This window comes from Brienomyrus brachyistius, chromosome 4, assembly GCF_023856365.1.
Source record: "Brienomyrus brachyistius isolate T26 chromosome 4, BBRACH_0.4, whole genome shotgun sequence".
Taxonomy (NCBI): domain Eukaryota; kingdom Metazoa; phylum Chordata; class Actinopteri; order Osteoglossiformes; family Mormyridae; genus Brienomyrus; species Brienomyrus brachyistius.
The window spans coordinates 11,155,948-11,177,612 of record NC_064536.1 but is presented as its reverse complement, the minus strand read 5'-3'; the positions used below and the strand labels follow the sequence as shown (position 1 = coordinate 11,177,612).

The following is a 21,665-nucleotide window of genomic DNA, read 5'->3' as shown; positions in this document are numbered from 1 at the left end:
AGAATAATAATATCTTCTCCACCAGTGGACTGAAGGGGAAATCCATTGAAATTCTAATGGAATTCCAGCACTTATTGGAAAGTAGCGTTGCCTGATGATGTAAGCAGATGAAATGCTTTAGAAAACAAGGGCTGATTTGAAATGGTATGAATTGGTGTGATTTATTTTTTATTTTTTTGCATGGAAGTCCCTTTCACACTGCTACTTCTCACCCTATACTCCCACAATGAGCTAATGATAAAAGAAGGTTACACAACTGTCTGCCTGCACTCGTATGCTGACATTCTACATTACAGGCACAAACCTTGGGTTTGTTTACATGGGTATTTTGACATCTTATATGACAGCCATAGCCTGCTAGGTACTATGTTAAGTTCTACATGTTTATTATGTGTCTGGCTATACTGTATGTTCTGATGCCACTGGGGTGCAATGCTCTCACACACTATAAAAAAATGTCCTTCCTTCATATATTGCCATAATCGCCATTATCATCACTGTCTGTGATTTTAATCCTTGGACTGTGCACTTTCACATATGAATGGGGGAATAAGGCCTGGATTTATTAAACATAATGTGTTTCACCCTTAGTAGAAACTAACAGTTAACTGTATTTTACAAATGAAACACAGATTCCTGTTTCTATGGGAACGTGATTGCCGTTGTATAAAAATGGACATTCGTTGCCTAATACACATGTTAGCAAAGGTACAAATAAAGTTCCGGCATAGGTTTAAAAATAGTTGCTTAAAGTTTAAAGTCAGTATATATTAAAATTAACTTCACATTCCTAGTACATGTAAGTTGCAGTCCAATGTTTGTTAATGGAAGATTGGGCTAACAATGCATCACATTTCAAAAAATAATAAATACCTCTGGGTTTGCTTGTATAAAGTTATATATGTACTTAGATTTTTCTCAGTAGTTCAGTAATGGTACCATGTCCATAGATGTGATTATATCACATCGACATTAGAGAGATGCTTCCACCTAAGAGAAAACTATTGTACAGTTATTAAATTATTTTCTACAGCTTGTACTCTTGTTCTTCAAATCCCATTGAACTCTTGCTTTATCTCATCCTTGTCTGGTACATTTCATTAGATTATTTATATGTAAATACCATACAGGTAACACAGTGGCTCAGTGGATAGCTCTGTGCTTTCACTTATCCAGGGTGGTGGGATCAAGTTGTGCTTGTGTGTGTGTGTGTAGAGTTTCCACAAAATTGTGCCGTTAAGGTGAATTGTTAATGTTAAATTGCCCATAATGTATGATTACGTGTGTGAGTGTATGTCCTGTGATGGACTAGCGCCCTGTCCAGGGTGTTTGCTCCCTTATGACCTGTCCTTCCTGGTACAAGCTCCAGACTCTGTCGCAGAACACTTTCCTTTGCCAGAACTGATATTCATACATATTCTACAACAACAACAACAAAAGTAATAATATAATAAGCTAAGAGCATAATGTCAGATACAGGTAACGTCAGTAATTTGCAAGGCATTCACACGCATTTTTTTATCCTTGGACTGCTAGGTGGGGAAAACGTCAAAAACAAAAAAACACATGCAGTTTATGGTTTATAAACATGTTAGTCTTGTTTGACTAAGCTTCTGAAGCTTATAGGTATCTGTATACTAGGAACATTTCTCTGGTGGGTCATTTGAATGGCAAAAGATCGATGATATACTACAGTAGTTTCATAAATTTTACAGCCAATCAAACTGCTAATTTAGCACTTTTTAAACTATATTTTTATGCATTTGTTACTGAGAGAACAAGCTGCCGAATAAATTTTACTTCGGCCAGGAAGGATTGATTAAAATAATTAATTTTAAAAACGAGTGGTAAGAAAATTCAACATTTTGAATGAGTTTTGTATGCAGCCATCTGTCCGTCCATCCATCCATCCATCCATCCATCCTGGCCAGGAGAGTGGGCTTCTGAGATACTGCTAGATTTTGCAATAATTCCAAGGGTGTAAATTGGGTTAAACGCATTAAATGTTATTTCCTGAGAAATCTCAATATCTAGACCAGTTGAGGTAGAGAACTATACTCGATTATATGTGAATTTCATCTTTGGCTCGCCAGTGAAATCCATATTACGCAGCTTCAATTTATTTTGCCCGGAAGCTGTTAAGATTCAGGGAGATCAGGAAGTAATTTATTGTGGGCAAAATGCAAATGTGACCACAGAAAGGATCTGCTTTACCAGATAGCAAATTAGAGTTTAGTGAAATCTTAGCATGATAGTTTCATCTGTCAAAAATGCTTTTAGGAGCAAAGGCATCTATGCGCCATACCCAGGCAGTACAGGGCACATGGCAGGGATATTAACTTGAATGCATGCACTTGGACTGCACATAACACAGGAAAAGCATGCAAGCATAGCACAATCCTCAGCTCTGGAGTGCATTATCCACAGTGCCATGGAATAAAAGCAATATTTCATTATCTGTCTTTGCAAAGCACTTTTTGTAAAAGGAAGAACAAGCTAGAAACACTGACTTCATTTGTACTCACAATAAAGTTGTATATAATGATTATGCTTAAACTATAACGTCTGCCTTTGAGATAACCAACACTGCACACAGTGTAACCACAGACTCTTATAAAAATGTGTATCCAGCTATTTGCAGTTCAAGAGGGCTGTTAAATCGTTTTCTTTTTTATTAACATTTCTAATTCATTGAGACACAGTGAAATCCAGTTTGAGAAATGATTGATGATTGATTATTGTACCTTACCTATTGTTTGCCGTTTGAAATAGATTCATTTTATGCAAACAAAATGCACATATAGCAAAATCTGTCGGGATTCGCCGGGTAAAGCAGGTAAGCGCACGGGCAGGCCAGCGAGCAGGAAGCAGGCAAGGAGGCGAAGTCGGGGTAAACGGGGATTTAATAGTAGGTAACGGGGACCAGGAAACATCTGACATAGACTAACATCAATGACGGACCAAAACCAAGGCAAGACATGGACTGAAATAAACGAGACTGGGCGAAAATAATCGGACACAGCTGGGTAAGATCAGGGATACGTGGATAATCTGGGGGCGTGGCTCACACGAGGATCGGACGAGCCGGGCATGACAAAATCAACAAAGCTGCTGTTTTTTTGAGTCATTGGCAGTACATAATTTCCATTTGCATGTCATGTGATATGTACAATACAGGAGTTTTATCGTGTATTTGTGGTGTAATTGAGTTTATGTACAGTCAAAAAGCAGAAATAGCCATTCCATCTGGGCGTTCACAAGAATCTTTTTTGATTTGATGAGATTTGGTTCTTTAGAGTAGTTGGATTGCAACGGATGACAACAGAAGCCACATTACCACATATATTTACAAAACAACACAATACACTGATATCCAACACAAACTGGAACAGAAATGTTTCCCAGTGCTGTCAGAGTGTATGTGATTCCTGCTTCACAGTATTTGAAATTCACTTTTTCAGAGGACTTTATCTGGCAAAGCTGACCATCTGACTGACTCCATGTGGGAAAAGTTTTAATGATTTGTCGGATTTATAAAGAAAAGGATAAAAATCAGCTGATTCTAAACCACACAAGTTGCGATTAACCCTTATATTCATCAGAACTGATTCAGTTTCCATTTATATGACTGTGATTTGACAATAAAAAAAAAAAACTCGACTCCAATGACGAGTAGCTAATCATATCCCATCATGCAGTACGTCTCTCCCTGAAGACAGGACGCTCGTGCCAGTTTGGGTGGCAGCGAAGAAGACTGACACATACCTTTTTCCAAAGCGTGTGCTGTCAACCACCCACATCTTGTCGCCCCACTGGCTGTGGGCTCCACTGAGTGCCGTAATGCGCTCGGAGGAGTTCGTTATTCGATCTGTTCCACCCACGGCACCGCAGGTGCTTGGGCGACAGGAGATGTCGCCGTGGAGCAGTGAAAGGGACGTGTCAGAATGGGGGCCAATTTCGTGCAACATGGCAGAGAGTGACCCGCTGTGGGCTGCACTCCGCTGTGACCGGCATGCCACTTGTGGGACGCCCCTTGCATGCCACATTTAAGACCTTATTTTAAAGCCCTCCATAATATCCATATGTATATATATTTACATTTGTGAACATTATATAGTAAGATGACATATTTGATGCGTTGCTTGCATGATCACCTATCGCATACCCTTAAGTCAATCAGGAAAATTAAAACTGCTGAAAATGTTTGCAACACAAAGTAACTCCAAATCTATTGTTGCATCACAAGTCTAAGGTTTGAGTGCAAGTCTTGCCCCAGCTCGATGGCAATGTATATGTCTAAGTTTTCCATACTAGTTTGTATTTGTGTGACTCTTGGTGTTGTTTTATCCGGTAGAGCTGGTCAGTAGCTATAAATCACTCTTCGTGTATAACAAAGTGAACATGTTTGTGTGTATGAGTATGGCTACTATAATATGTCTTTCACAGGAAAGGTGGTATGTCTATAGTACCCTGCATTTCTCAGAATTGCTCTGGGATGGATACAACTGGTTATATGGAAATAAAGGCCACGTGACCCTGTACTGGAGAAGACAGAAAGATAGACAGAAGATTAGTACAGAGGCTCCTTGCTTTACGATGCGTTCACTTACAATATTTCGACTTTATGATTGTGCAATAGTGATGAACATTTAGTAGTGTTGAAACTTTGAATTTTGATCTGTTCCCAGGCTATCTGTATGTCGTACGATACTTCCTGCTAATGCCAGACGATGGCAGCATCCACATGGCCACGCTTCCAGTCTCAGTCGTGATCACGAGTGTAAACATCCCACACAGTGTTTAACATCGTATCATACAGGATTTTTTCCGGAGTGATTTATCATATCATATTCATATTCACCTTACGATATTTTCGATTTACGATGGGTTCGTCGGAACGTAGCTCCCTTGCATGCTGAGGAGGGGCTGTAGACGGATGGATAGAAACTCGATGCAATTCATCACACCATTGTCACCAAGGTAGAATCTTATTTATATATAAGGACAGAACCTAAGTACGTTTCTTTCCAGTTGCCAGGTGGATATACAAGTTTTGACAGAAAACTGATTCTGTGCAAGTCTGGGCATGTTGTTGTTTTGTCAGTGTCGTACAAAGTAGTAGCTCAACCAAATAACCTGGTGTCTAATGGCAAGGATCACCTCGGAATCTTGAATGCAGCTTCCTTCCTGGTCTTCGGTGGCCTTTCTCGTAGGCAGCACAGCTATTGAGAAAAAAGGTGAAGCGTGTCATTTTAACACGGTTGCCACTGCATTCTGCTTCGGCGCGCTTTTTGTTGTCATGGTGAATGTGAGGTGAGCCGCTGTGGTCCCTGTATGTGGCTCACTGTGGTGGGCTTATGAGATGCCTGTAATTTTTGTCGTGACCTTTTTTTGGGATTACAAAGCACTGGTGTTTTACCGTTCTGGACGTATCCTCCATTACCTGTTGTTTTCCCCACATTTATAGTTGCCGTCAGTAATAATAATAATTCAGGATTTATCCACTCTAAACCGTCAGCCTTTAAAAATGTTCTTCCTTTGTCCACCTTTAAATAAAAAAAAGCCGCTGCTTTCACAACGCTGTGTCTTTAATAAAAAACAAATGGTAAAAACTCATAATTCACACATAAAAAGTACTACAGTGGTTAATGTAGTAATTTAGCATAACAATGCGAGGAACTAAAAAATTAATCTGTAATTTAATTAATGCGGCAAACTTGATGCCGCTTACATGGTTTAATAGTTATTTTCGGTATTTATGGAGATCATAATTAACAATGCTACTGTATTCATAGTTTTTTTGCCGTATATATTTCTGTAATTGTGCAAAGGCCTTTGTTATACGTATTTCACTACACACTCACATACTTGCAGTAACGATTCTTTGAAAATCATAAATTTCATCCAAAAATGTTTCATCATGGTAGTGGGGGGTAACTACACCAGGGTGGGGTTAACTGCTAAGAAGTAAAAAAATAATAAGGGTAAATAGAGGGGGTCAGTTTTTCAGCACTGGAGTATATCCTGCAATGGATCCACGTTTCATGTGGAATTACCGGAATTTTATTTGTTTAATTATTCGCGAAGCAAGAATCGGCTTTGCCTTCCCAATGACAGGCAACGAAAGAATAGCGGAACCCTGGAGCACAGTCCCCTGTTTCACATCTGAAAATTAATGAAGAACAAGGAAGGAATCCTAGTCAGTGATGAGCCCCTAACATCAGGGGCGGGTTTGTGCTTTCTGGGGAGACACTCAAAAAGACACACACACACACACACACACACACACACACACACACACACCAGCTGTGTGTATACAGAGTGCTGCATCCTCATCGGGCATTTTATTGTTTGCAGTGAAAAAACTGGTTAGTTTAAGTAAATTTTTAATTTTACTTTTAAATATCTTTCATTTTCTTTCTTTTTTTAACAACACCACTACGATATGATTGCTTATGATTGCATATAATATTAACGTTAGCTAGCTAGTTAACTGTCAGGAAAAAGGGTACCACCCTGGGACCGTTTTGTTCCCCATGGTACAAATAACATTAATGTCCCCCCGATGGTACAAAAGTGTTACTCAGGGCCCAATTCTGTACCTTAAAAAGGTACATTTACCTAGAGCTCGTAGTAAAATTGGCAGACCCTGAAGGGTACAGACACCGTGACCTTCAAAGGTACAAACTGGTACTTTTTTCCTGACAGTGCTGAGTCAGAAGATCATAACTAGCTAGTCGGTCACAGGGTTGCCAACTTTGGTCAGCTGGCCAGTGGGAGATTTTCAATACAAGATAATTCTGCACACACATTTACACGTATCTAACAGTTTTGTTACCTTGTAAACAGTCTATAGGGTTTGCAAACTGCCCCAACACTTCTGATGTAGGTAATTTCCCGTTTATAATGGAATCATATATATTTCTTGCGTAACCATCTCGAAGCGTGTCATGCCAGATGCATGACAGCTGGTAACCCTGTGATTAGCACAAAATACTGCTGCATCATCTGCTAAATAAGGATCATGTTTATTTATTATTTAGTGTAGTGACTGTTTCTGGACTAGAGGGGGCCTACACGAATGCGTGTCTTGAGTGCTGGTAAACATGGCCGCCTAACTGCACAGTAATAAGATGCACATACTCAATGAAGGCAAGAAGAAAAGTGAGTGTGATGCCATGCAGGGATGTTCCCACGGTTGGGGTCAGCAATGAAACAACCTTCCTGTCTGTTTCAGTCACCTGCACACAGCTACTCCAGTTACGACTCAGGGAAGAATGAGGCAGGAGGCCTGGAAGACGTGTCCCTCAACCGGGCTGATGATGATGAGGACGATCAGGATGACCAGGACGACTGTGAAAAGGCCATGGAGGTCGACGGGGCAGAAGCAGAGCGACTCAAGGCCTTCAATGTAAGTGAGCTTACTGCTACCGCTTCGGGACACTGCGACCATATGAGAGATAGACAGGGAGTTTTAGTCCAGTCATCCTATCATGCTCCATGCTGCAGTGGTCTGTTACTGCACCAATTCCAAGGGAAGATAATGCTTTTTGAAATGACCGTACCAAATATAAACACTTACTTCCAAGATAAACAGCTTTTCTTTAGCTGCCTAAGACTCCTGCAAATATGTGAATGTCGCATCTCATCAAAGGCGTACTCAATCCTGTCTAACCCCCTACGCTGCTTTGGGTAGACTCCGTATGAATGTATGTATACACACTGTATATACCCCTGAATTTGTGTGAAAACAAGCAAAAATATTTTAGAAATATTTAATGGGAAAAGGGTTTAATGACTAAGTCTGTAAATATGTGAGACCTTATGTGAATCACTTCATGCATACGTTGGCAGTATATTTACTTGTGGCTTGCAGTCACTTTCCAACCTGCTACCTGATACCTACTGGGAACCCAAAAAGCACACAGCACAGGGATTTCGCGAGAAATGCCTTCTGTCACCTAAAGGTGGTATCCAGTGTGCCAGTAAGATCTATAGCAGAAACTGACTTGTGCACTCGGGATACAAGGGATTAAACAGAAGCTCTGTTTTGTTTTGCAACCAGATAAAAGTATTTGCTTGCAGGCAGATGACACAGTTACTACATGGGTATAACAAGGAACTTACTCCACGAGTTCCTGCTAGGAAAGACCTCTAGAGCACATATACGTATTTATTTTAAAGGTCCTCTTCAAGTCTAAAAAACATGTTTTTTTTCTGGGTTTAAGGGCTCTTTGCAGATGTTCAGATTGAACTTCATCTGACATCCTAGGAACAGCTACCAAGGGTTCGAGAAAAAGGGGGCAGACTAGTTCTTGGAGCTGAGGGCTGCTTAAAAATTGGGCCTCAGTGGACTGGGGATCAAAGATAAATTGTAGCTTTTGACTGGAATAATTATTTATCTAGTACATAGCGTACAAATAGTATGGTAAGGCAAGTTTATTATCTATAATTAATTTTTTTTTTGCCTCATGTACTTGAAGCCATTGTGTGTGTTGTGCGTTTTCTTATTAGTCAAAGGGCTTTAATACATTTTTAAGGCTTTTTGTGATTTTCTGAGATTTTCCCTTAAGAGCATTACTGTTAATTGTAAAATCCTACATGTTTAATGAAATATTTCATATCCCTGGCTGTCTGAGATGGTGCAAGTAGAGAGATTAAGTTCCTCCAAACATTTTTCTTTTGCTTATTAACCTTGCATATTAAGAAAGTGCGTGTATATTTTGTGTGTCAGTTTCTGGCCAGTGCTGCCACTTGACATGTAGGGTGGATGGTAAATGCACTTAAGGTACATTTCAATCTGAATACATACAGTACCACTCAAGGGGGGGGGGGGGGGGGGGGGGGGGGGGGGGGGCACAGCTACAAACACACAGAACTACAATGACTGACTAAAGAACTGAATGAGGGCAGGTACTTAAATCTACACAGCTAACGAGGGCTAACAAGGGGCAGGTGTGGAACATAACCGAAATCAACCAATCAGTCAGTGGACACCAAGAAACAGGTAGAATAAATTACAATTAACAAGCACAGGAAACTAAGAAACATTAACATTAAGGGCTAACTACACTAGGAGAGACTAGGAACATATGTACAAACAAAACATAATAGTACAATGTACGGGCAGCGTAGACCATAAACACAGGCTGACAAAGTAAAGACATTTATAAAAATGCCAGATTCTAAGGATTAAATAAAACCAACATATTAAGTAAAAGGTGAGGCTGACCAGAAGCGAGGCGGGTCAGAAACTCATGAGTGGAGCGCTGTGAGACACTGGGCCACACAATCAACCCATTGAGTTTTGCGTTGGGCCAAGGAGCAGGGAAACACACTAGGAAAACACCAAACGGGATGGCCAGTGCCACCTGCTGGCCAAACAGGGAAAAGACAAAGGGACCGGATTAGATAGACACCAGCAGGGGACTGTGACCGGACAGGCACAAACCCTGACAACTGGTATGTCGTGGTAGTGAGAATATTATTATGATTAGGTGCTGTCTGCTCCTGGTGACCAAACGGACAGCATTCCCCAAGTCTGACACAGTGATATGACTGATGGAAAACCACGCTAAGCTGGCCGAAACCTTACAACCAGTAAATCGTTAAACTTCCCCCTAGTAGTCTTACACCTTTCATTCTTTTCATTTTTCATGTTTCTCTGCCCCTCTGTGTACCTGTCAGTCCAGTTGAGAAAAATATATTCTAAATCTCTTGGGTTTTGCTCCCTTAATTGTATATTCTGCATGACTCCTGACACTTTCACCTGCTTGATGATCTCTCTTCATAGGGCAGCACGGTCATTCAGTAAGTAGTACTGTTGCCTTTTGAGTTGATTGTTCGAATCAAACTTCATGTGCTGTGTGGGTTTCCTGTCACAGTCCAGAAACTTGTGGTGAGGCCAAACTGGCTCCACTAAATTGTTTATAGTGTTTGATTGTGTGTGCGGCCTTTGCTGGACTGGCATCCTGTCCGGAGGGTCCTCTGCTCTCTGCCCCCTGAGATAGAGGGACTGAATGACCTTGTACCGGAAAGACGGTTGGAACGGATACTCATGAACGGATGAGTTTTCATTTCATAAGTCGATGCTTAATTTCAGTTAATAAAATAAAAGATTTTGAGTAAGAAAGGAGCACAGTTGAATATGGAAAAAGGAACTACAATGCACTTGATTAGTTTCAGTGCACTCTGCCCTTATTGGAGCTATATATATATATATATATATATATATATATATATATATCCAGGAAATGTGACGTTTCTGAGAGGAATCAGGCAGAGAAAGATGAACACATGATGAGGCCTTAACACCACGTGTAAATATTATCAGGATCATGATAATTCAGATATTTTTGAAGAAAACAGAATAATGGAATTATTCTTTAGAATTAACCATCTGATATATTTGCATCTATAAATATTCCTAACGATTTACAACTTAAACGGTTTGCTAATTAAACTTGTAATGTAGCATTTTCCTGCAGTTTAAATGTCATTTAGCCACGATCAGGTAAATGCAGCTTCTGCAGTACAGGAAGGTCCAGTCTGCCGCAGATTAAAATGAATGATGGCTGGAGCATCCTGCTCTGGTCTCCATGGTGACAGAAGGGCTGGCTGAGCTTCTGTGGTATGTGAACCTTCTCTAAGCCTGAGCTGTTCTCCAGCGTAAGCTACACATGCCTAGAAGAGGTGTGCCACACACTGCCACCTAGTGGAGAACGATCCTTTTACAAATCCGTTACCTGGACGTAACGTCGGCTTACAGCCTTGTGAGAGTTCGCTAACGTGACTGTGAAGCAGGTTCACATATAGCCCACGGATATTAGCTTAAATTGATGCATTTGAACAAGACGTACAACGGGTTTCAGAATAGCCTTTTTTTATTTACTTGGCCTGAAAACATTGATGAGGAATCATAGTGTGATTTCCCTGTAGGTGAAGCATTTTTCAAATGACTAAAATGCCAACATAAATAGCTTGGCTAAATGCCCTCATATAGTTATATAACTAAAACAGTACATGAGGGAGAAAATGCAGTTATTATTGTGGGTACATGTTTGGTAAATTTGTATGATTGTATATTAAAGTTTGCGTGCCCTTTACTAATTGTATATAATTCAGTATCATGGCTATTAATGGTTTTCATTGCTTCATAAATAGTGTAGTGCAATTCATGGGTATTAGGCAGGTTGTTGGTCATTCCGCTGGTTCACTGAAGCAGTTCTGAGGATCTGCTGACAGCTGATGTATGAGATGCCTGGGTGCAAAGGTGTAACTTTGGGTTGAACATGGGGGGGGGGGGTGGGCTGGGGGTTGAGGTCTCCACCCATTTTGGAGAGTACAGGGGCATGGATTTGCCAGTCTTGGTTATTGGGGGGGGGGGGTTTACAATCCCCCATTGCCTTGTAATTTGCACCCACGCCTGGGTGTTTACTCAGGCTGACACAGGGGGCGCTGTAGCATGCATCTGGAGTACTGTGAGGGAAGACCTCTTAGCTGAATGGTGAAAACAGGTAGGAGAACTCGGTCTTACTGGGAAGACAGCGACAACAGAATAGATGAGACCCGTCCACCAAACCATTGTCTTCTGTCTCCCTCTCGCTTACAGATGTTTGTCAGGCTGTTTGTAGATGAGAACTTGGACCGCAAGGTCCCCATATCTAAGCAGCCCAAAGAAAAGATCCAGGCTATCATTGAATCATGTAGGCGCCAGTTCCCTGAGTATCAGGATCATGCCCGGAAACGCATCCGCACTTACCTGAAGTCCTGCAGGAGGATGACCAGGAGTGAGGCGGATGTGGTGAGTGTCTCAGCTATAGCCCCCATCTGGGCCCCTACACCCACGCGCTGCCCAGTGTTTCGCTCTCTCTTTCGCTTTCTGTTTCACTTTCTGTTTCGCTTTCTGTTCATGATTTTTACTTTTGTGTCACAGTGTTAGTGCTGCATTTTTTGGTGTAAAAAAGGCAGTCTAAATATATCGTTACATATAACACATATATGTGTATTCTCATATTTTCTCATATTCATGATGGAAAAAAAACAGTGAGAATATACTATTTTACAGTTGTATTTAATGGTGAGTTTTGTCCAGCATTAAATGATAAATGCGTCCTCTAGGTCAGTGTTTTCCAACCCAGTCCTTGGACAGTCCACGTTTTTGCTCCCTCCCAGCTCCCAGCCAATCAGGAATACCAAATACCTGGTACAGGTGTGCTGGGAACTGAGAGGAAGCAAAAACATGGACTGCCAGGAATCCCCGAGGATTGGGTTGGGAAATACTGCTTTAGGTAGCTGTACTTAGAAATTGTTTAAAAAAAAAAAAAGTGTGAGGTGTGGATACTTTAAAAAGAGTTGCTTGATTAGATTGTTTGAACAAACAACTCCTAACCAAATATATATAAAAATAATATTCTTAAAACACTGTCTTAGTTGATAGAAAATCACTTAATTCTTTTAAAATACAGTTTAAAAGTTGAAAAATTTGAATTTAGTTAGTTGTATTTCAGTGTAGATTATCTTTTTCAATATTCTAAAGTATTTGCTTCAAAACACATTTATTTATATAGTCACATTTTAAAAGCACAAGAGATAGTTGGTAACCTTCCATTCTGAAGTTCAAACACATACTGAAACACTTTCCGGATAGTCAATAAAAATAATTAAAAACAGCAACTAAATTAAGAATTGGAGACATTGGAGTAGGACCCTTGTAAATTTTGTCAGTTCCTTACTGTAAATTTGTGTCTGCTCTGATAAGACAGCAAGTTTTTCCATATAGCGAAGACTTTGGCTAGGAGGTGGCAAGATGACTTTTTCATTTATGAACTGAAATTGATTTTTGTGAAGGAGTTATTTGTATTCGGATCAATACATTGTGATTTCTGAAACATAACTTAGTCCTGTGGAGGCTGCTCTGACTAAACTGTTTGTTACTTTACTGCTCAGTTTGTGAGAGCTGTGCTGCGTACTTTACTATTTGTAATCAGTCTCCTCGCTCCATTCATTGCCTTGGAATCTTTTTTGCACCCTTTATGAAATCTGAGCCTTTTTACAGCTAGGAGTTGTTATAGATCTAACTGTAAGTAATTCAGACTTTCTTAGAAATTACATAAAGATAAACCTTGCTGCTTCGATAGCTGATGGCCTCCTGTATGGATTTTCTCCTTTTTGATAATTAATTTGTCACGATTTGTGTGGAATGAAACAATTTCTTGTGATAAAGAAAACCCTTTTCACCATATATCCACACGCCATCAGTAGCTATGAGTTCCAACATTTAACAGAACACATTATGAATTTTGAATAATTTCATAATGCAAAGTTACGGTTACAGCCAGGGACGATTTCGTTTCGGATGTGAAACCCCCTTGGGTTTGTAAGACATGTTTACTTTCACCACGCCTTGATGCAGATCACAGATTAACAGCCTGCAATTTCTTTGGCATGATTTTGAATCAGTGAATGAAGTATCCATCAATTTTTAAAGCTTTTCTGATGCAGACGTACAAATAACAACTACTAGTGTAAAACATGTAGGAACACCTCCACTGGGATGTCATGTGACAGGTGTGTCTGCCAATTAAAAACACTTGTATTTGCAAAGCTTGCCATCCTCAGGATTACAGGGAAGTGGGGCATGGCTCATTAACTGTAGTAAAATAACTATCTAGGTTCATAAAAGAGTTGCACCAGCACCCTGGAGGTGCTTTCTAAGGTCCTTTCCTAACTGTGGTGTTCCTACTAAGTGTTTATTTGGAACACCTATTCTGATTTAGTCTTAAAAAATAGAGAATGTGAACTAAAATGGACAAATAAAGCCCTTCCACTTCTTCTCATAATCCCCCAATGAACATCTTCTCCAGTCTTCTTTAGGACACACCTGGCAAAGAGCTTTCACACTGCTAGAACTTTTTTTCTGGAACCAGAACCTTTTTCCGGACCCAGGGACTTTTCTCATATTCACACCACAGGAACTGATTTTAGTTCCTCAGAGGCAGTTTGAGAACCCTTTTTAGGGCCTACTTCAGACTTGGGCTATGTCCAAATTCAGGGTTAGGGTTATTCCTTTGAATGCTGCATTCGAAGACCGAATGTGTCGCGGCGGAGTGGCGAGGCTGTCCCATGTCGGAGGGTCCATCAAATGTGGTCTAGAAATGTGCCGTTCTTCCCTCATTCTGTGAAAGATGCACTCAATGGATCTTTCACAGTCCAACATATTCCAAGATTCACTGCACAGAGGTAAAGTGGGGGCGTCCCAGCTAGACGACTGACGTTGTGGCGCTTCGTGACTCGAGGGTAAGGGTGGAAACAGCTGGTGACGCAACTAGGAAATTATCGGTAGGCCTGGCCCATTTGACGGCACTTCCTGTTAGAGCTCTGAAGAATACAGCGTACTAATGCTGCACCTTTGCGACCGGCGTCCTTCCAAGGAGGCAGCCTCTGAATTCAGACGCAGCCAACTTGTCGTTCGAACACACACTCCTGGGGAAGCACTTACATGTAAGTTATGCGGAACTGCAGCGAAAAAAGCAGATGTAGTGGAGCAAAAACTGAGCAGATGGAATTATTTTGTATCTAAATTACATTTAATGCATCAATTAATACATTTTTTGCTTCTGCATCAGAAAGTTCAATTGCTATCCAATATACTTCTGTCTAATTTCACCAGTGCTGGGGGTGAAGCTTCCAGGCTGCGTCCCATTTTGATTGTGATTGATCCCCCCAATAACTGACAAACAACTGACAAACAACTGACAAACAACTGACAAATAAGTGACTATCCTCCATTGTTTGGCGTGGTGGTGTAGTTTCATATTAAATGATGCGTGAAGGGTAACCTACAAGCCGTTTGGGTCTCCCATACTTGTTTAACATTAAGGTCCCAGTTCCTGTTGTGTGGTGTGAAAGTGACAAGAGCCACAAGAAAATGGCTGGGAGTTGAAAAAATTCCAAGTCCAGGGATGTGCAAATCGGGACCAGCTTCCAGAACTTCGGTGCAAAAACGCCTTTAATTGTACAAAGATGGCATGTTAAGAGTAAGCAAATCCAGCTATAATTCTTGTTAAAATTCAATACAGACAATGTGCTAAACTTCATGGTATTTCACATAGACACTGACAAAGGTGCTGCTGAAGCCGGAGAGAAAGACATCAGCAAAAGGAGACCGTGTATGAGAGCCAATTCCCTTCGGTGATGTCAGTGTGTTGGTTCGGATACAAAGTGAAACCAATAACAAAACTACCTGCACATGTCAAGGCCTGAGTTTTACTAGGTGTTTCCCACGGAAGGTACATGGAGTTGTATAAACCCCATATTATACCTAAAAATCCACATGCTTGCAGGTGAAGTGGAGGAAAGAGCAACACAGGAAGTGGTCTACTTAGCAGAAGAAAATACGTCATTCATCATATGGACAGATGAGTCACCCATCACCCTGTTCTCAAGTAGAACATGAGTTCATGTGTGACATATGCTGCGAGGTTCTGGAGAATTTGCGTCAACGTGTGGTGCATTATACAGTGTGGCAGCAGTGCCTTAGAATGCAAGGAATCCGCTAAGGAACGCTAAGCCTTTTCTAGTGATCGCATTTATCAGACGGTAAAACGTCTCTAGGCTGATGGGTGTTGAGTCTGACGGTTCCCCTGTCCACAGGCCAGTAGTGGTCACTACATGCTTTAATAAGCATGAAGAGGATATAAAATATATCCCATGGCTGTCCCAGTCACTAGCTTTCAATCCAGTTGAATATCTAATCTAAAACAATGTTTTTCATCACTGCCAGCAAAACAGCAAATAATGGAGTATTTATTGAAAGAACGGTGACATGTCCCTACAGTGCGAGTCCAGCCACTTACAGAAGGCCCGTCCAACTATATTGAGCTTAAAGGCTTAAAACACTTTATTATCGGCCTTTATTTTAGTGAGCAAAAAAATGACTCATTAAAACTTGAGAAAATTACAGACTTCTGAAAGAAAGAGGGAATCATGTACATTACAATAACATCTAAAACAAAAGAGGAGAGGTATATTCTGCAGAATGTCACTATATTCCTATCTAGGGTATGCCATACAGGCATACGCATGTCCTTTAAGTAGAACATACAAGTTAAAAAGACAGTTAAAGGCAATTTCCAGGTATTTTTTTGTTTGTCCAAAAATGCTTATTTAAAACAACAAGTGTAGCATGTAGTTCTCTGTATTACGATTCTGTGTTTTTGATTGGAAGGGTACTGGTTCAGAGTGATGCCACCGCTGGGCCCTTGAGCAGGTCCCTTAACTGTTCCAGGGACTGGCTGAACCTGCTCTCTGGTCCTCAGTTGTCTGCTGCTTTGGACAAAGGCTTTTGGACAATTTTCTATACAAATGTAAATATTTACAGTATGCTAGATTCAGTAATTTGAGATTGAGTGCTGTTGTTTTTTTTTTTTTGAGAGCCCGAGAGTGATGTGACGACAATGTGATGTGTCTCATCCTGGACCAGGCACGACGTGAGAGAATGACCATTCTGCCTGTATGGTCTGGGGAACCAGAAGGTAAACAGAAGCACATAGTCATAATTGTCAGGGACAGAACCAAAGGGACATCTGGCAGCTGAGATAGAGGACGCAAGCTCCATCCCTCCTTTTATTAGTTAATTGGTGGTAATTAGCTCTTTAGTGGGAGGATGGCGGCTAAAGGTCACGCTCAGGAGAATTGCATATGTTCTCACGCTGTCCTCCAGAGCCTCTCGTTTTGTTGTTGAGTGGTACGGGGTATCATCTGCGCTGGTTTAGAGAGGGAATAGCAAACAGAATGCAGTGAGGTGATTAAATGGCAAGGCTGCCTCAAGGGATGCAGTATGGCACGTCTCTGGATGCATCTACTGCGTTCGCAGATCCACTGGGTGAGTTTTGTCTTTACTTTATAGAGTTTAATTGGTATAGTATGACTCCTCCAGGATTAAATCAGTTGTCTGCAGAATCATCAGTATACTCTATAAAGTAGTATCACACCATAACGATCACAGAAATTCAGCCAAATTACATCCCACAAGATTACATCCGGACTTTTCCGCAAGTCAAATGAACAAAGTGTCCTTTGTTTATGTAGATGTGCTGAAATAATCGGTCCCCTGTAATAATAGGTTTTATAAAATTAGTGTTTCGATTCCGCAGAAAGGTTATTGGCTGGCGAGGAGCACCAGTGCTGCCTTGGAACTGAATGGGGGAGGGAAATTATGGAGGACACTGTGTTTACTTGTGATGGAAGTCTGGAAGCGGTGTCTCGGTGAATGCACAGTTCATAACTGATCTATTTCCTGCTGCTACGGACTGATTATATAGTGTGGACATATCTCTTTCGTGGTTCCTCAGTTAGTCGATAAGACGTCTATGTCATTTCATGACTGAATGACTAGTAAACAGCCAGCTGTTGTTCTTTCTTAGACTGGCCGAAATGTTCTAACACTGGCAATAGCCAAGTCCCTACACTATAATTACTTTATAGGAGTAAGGGCTGCTTTCAGGAGCTCAGGAAACTTTTAGCTGACTTAAATGAAACTGTGTGTGTGAAGTTTGCAGGTTCTCCCCCAATAGCAGAGCCTGAAATCATACTGTGGGCGGGCCGGCAGAAAAGCAGGTGGGCCAGTCCCATAACAATTGACTTGGCAGCAATATCGCATTTCATATTTGTTTTTTATCCTTTTTTAAATGACACGTTATTAAGACCAAACGAACAAAGAAAGATCTATTTGCCTCTCAACTGCACTCTTCCTCTGATCCACCTATCCACGCACACCCATACCTGTCCGACACAATCGTTTTATCGTATTGTATCGCTCGCTGTAAATGCTGAAGGGGTGGGCCTCAGTTTCATCTGGGTGGGCCCAGGACCAACCGGGTCCACCTGTGGTGCCACAGTAGTCCAAAAACATGCTAAGGTCAACTGAGCGCCAAATTATCTGCAGGTGGGAATGTGTGTGAATGGGGAGTTTGCCCTGCAATGCCGCCTGTTGCAGAGTCATTCCTGGCCGTAGGACCATTGCCATTGGGGTAGGTTCCAAACCGCCGCGACCCTGTATGAAACAAGCAGGTCTGGAAAATGGATGGAGAAATGCGTATGCATACTGATGTAGCTAACGATAAATGAGACTATATTAAAGGTTTGCCACTGGTAGTATACTGTTAACATGCTGTTAGAAAGGTGTTGCATTATTCCGCAGCCTAACTAGAGTTTTTTGTCTTGTTTGATGTAAGTCTCCAGGCAGGATGGCAATCAAGTGGAATGAAAATAGAAAGAGAGAGAGGGCAGTTTATTTCAGGGGAGGGACAGAAATTGGCTTAAAACAAATCAACGGGTATTTTGGGTTAGAAGAAAAAAGAAAAACTTGAGTCAGAAATGGGCAATAATCAGGGGCAGGGTCCGGCATCGCGCCCTGTGCGGTTTTACTGAGTGGGGAGAAAATATAAAACTCAGAGTTTTACAATCATCGGGAACAAGGAAGAGCCAAAATATTAGTGTAACATTCCTCCCTCAGGAGAGGCAGCCATTCCCAACAGGAACTGGGAAATTTACAACTGTGATGTCAGGACATTGTGCATTAGGGATTATTCAATGTGCTGACATATAATGTTACATAATATAATGTTGTACTACTTATGTTATCACGTTACATTTCCAATGTTTAGATGGAAATTGTGTCGCTCCCTAATTCTATGTGACTGTCAGAACATGCAGCTGGCTGAAGGAAAGCATGCCAGTTGATTCTTCACGCTTTCCCTAGATAATATGATGATGCCAAACCAGTGTTCCATATTTCTAAAAACTAATCTCTAATTATCTTTTTTCATCTTGTTTTGATGTATGACTATGAATCAATCTTGTCATTCCTCTTAGACGCACTATATGTCATACAAAGAACTTTTAATATATATTTTTACAGTATATGTAGTCATTTTACATCATTTTATGTTGGTGTCGTATCTTGCCATTAATTATATTTTCATTGACAAAATCTGAAGACGTTCATCTGAAAGCAAGAAGCCAACGCGTTCAGAAAGTGAATGGAACAGCGATTAACTATGTGGCTTTATTGAATATTCATCCCAGTGTTAAAGAAATAGCCGTTGTTTGTCAGGTATGACCATTTTCCCTGATGATGGAAGAGGCTAACTATTCTGTTCATGTTCAAATGAGTCAGGACTAAGTGCACATTCCCCAGTAAGCCTCCTATGCATGTTAATGAACTCCCCAATAAACAGGGGTAGAGTAAGATTTTAAATAAATATCCTGTGGAAGACCAACAGGGCCATCATTAAGAAGTATAAGACACCACCAAGACCTCGCGTAAAGTCAATCCATCAAACTCGCATGTCTTGTAAGCTTTACATAGGTACTTTAAATAACTTTGTTGAATAGTGTTGCTACTAGTATTATAGCTGATATGGCATAAAGTACAATTGATAAAACCATTTGTCCATAATGCTGTGGGCAGCTTGCTGTATGACTAAACCAGCGGCTGGACTTTTAATTTTATGTGTTCCTTCTTTTAGACATGAAATCAGAAGAGTGCTTTACTGTTGGTCTGCTGTACGGTAATAATGAAAAAAAAAAAGAATAAATACAGAATATTAGTGTAAAACATTGTCTCAAGCAATGTCACACTTTCTGGGGGTGAGACTTAACATTTTCTTGACATGGTAAAGGTAACAGTTTGGTCCATGTGGAGTCAGGGATTCGAAAAAGGGGGTGGATTCTAAGGGCCCCCAGGCGACTTACACAGTGTAAACAGTCTCTGTTTAAAGTGACAAAGCGGAATAGAAACATATTTGGAATGGAAACATATTTGCGATATTTATTGTACTTTATCCCAACTAATTTTGTGAACCAGCCTTTCAAAATACTGTGATATACAATATTATCATAACTACGCCCAAGTCTAGCTACACCTTTAAACTCTTCATGAAAGTTTCTCCATTTCACTACACTGCTTATATGTGTTTGTTGCATTACATCTGCCCTCTGCTGGTCTGGTGGAATATCACTGCTGTACTAATGCGCCAACACATGCAGCATGCGCACAGCCACGCACAGACCAACTGCGCACAGCCACGCACAGACCAACTACGCACAGACCAACTGCGCACAGCCACGCACAGACCAACTGCGCAATTTTGCATGGAGCTGGAAAAATGCTGCCGTTCGACGACAAAATGTGCCCTGAAATATTTTTATTACCAATTATTATTGACGTTATCATTTGTTTCATTTGCTGCAGCCCTCGTTTGTTTAGCTTGTATGTTTTCCATGCATCACAGGGACTTCCTGAACAGTCCAAAGCCGTAATGTTATGCTGAATTCCCTGTAGTATATTTATCCTACAATAGACTGGCATCCCATCCAGGGTGTACCACTCCATAACATCCCACTGTGTGCCCCCATGTGACCATGACTAAGATAACCAGTTAGAAGATGGACAGGGTATATAGTTTATAATGTTTTCAAGTGATATATTAATGCATTAAAAAAAAAAAACTTTTGCAGTTGTCATTTGTATAATTTCAGGGAAGAATGTGATTGGCCAAGGCACTATTAAAATTGCTGTTATAATGATATTACCCATATTGCCAATACTACCGAGATGGATTTCTCAATATGTCGGCACATGCAGACGGCACAGTGGCTACTCTGGATCCGATAACGGTGCAAAGCGCGTTAAATGTTGTTCCGCGGGCTGCCAACTCGAAAGTTAACAATTGTAGCAACATGTATATCCAACGAGCATCGCTAAAAATCGGCAAAAGCTGCTCATTTTCGTTTCTGCAGTAGCTACCGTATCTGTCATATTGTATGCGTACCCCTAACTGCCCTGTTTGTTAGTGTACGTAAATTCTCTGCTGTTATTTATTTATTATTCTCCTTTCCCCCTCGTCCTCGTGTGTTGCGCTTGTCTTGTTTATAGTCTCTGCACTTCAAGTCTAGTCACGTAGGTTTAATTGTAATTTTAGCCATATACACAGTATGCAGACAAACGAAACAATGTTCCTCGGGGACCAAGGTGCACAAAAAACAAAAGCACGTAAACACAGGACACATTGCAGTGCAGTGGACGTGACAACATGCAGTGCAGTCGGGCAGCAGTAACAGTGGCAAGCGTGCTGGTTTGAGTGGATATTGAATAAATTGTATTATTGCAGTATTAGTATTATTAGTGATCTATTCTAGAATATTTGCGCTATTCCTTTTGTGCCTTAATTCATAGTGTGCCTAATGTTCATAGGTGACATTTTACTTGAAAGGGCACAAATAATGTAGCGGTACACTCTTACTTAATGCATTAATTACCCAGAAACTACATGTTAGTTACAGTAAGAACTGATCTCATGTTCGTTCATTATTAATCAGTCATAACGGTTGAGGTGTTTCATGATTTGTACTTGAGTAGTAACTGAGTAACTAAATTAATGTAATGTGAATGAATGTGAATCAGTCAGTAAAGCTTAATAGGATAAAAGTTAAAAGAAAATGAATTTCATATATTTTAGCAAGATAATGTAATTAAGATACTGAATATCACTTTAAATCTCCATGTAATAAGAATATGTATAATCCTAAAAGTACTGCTAGTCACAAATGAATCAGAGAGGAAATCAGCCAATATGAAAAACGGAGTTTTTTGCTGGAAG

At 40.6% G+C, this 21,665-nt stretch overlaps 1 protein-coding gene across 4 annotated transcripts in view; it reads left to right on the top strand.

The window, feature by feature from the left end:
* The window catches only part of LOC125740403 (nucleolar protein 4-like), an 87,675-nt gene that overhangs the window by 40,053 nt on the left and 25,957 nt on the right, over positions 1 to 21,665 (top strand). For 3 of the 4 annotated variants that reach the window (XM_049011408.1, XM_049011407.1, XM_049011411.1), the window contains exons 7-8: positions 7,238 to 7,411; positions 11,612 to 11,803. In XM_049011408.1, the coding sequence (XP_048867365.1) occupies positions 7,238 to 7,411; positions 11,612 to 11,803 (366 nt within the window). The remainder of the gene's footprint in view (positions 1 to 7,237; positions 7,412 to 11,611; positions 11,804 to 21,665) is intronic. The other variant, XM_049011410.1, reaches the window with a different exon arrangement.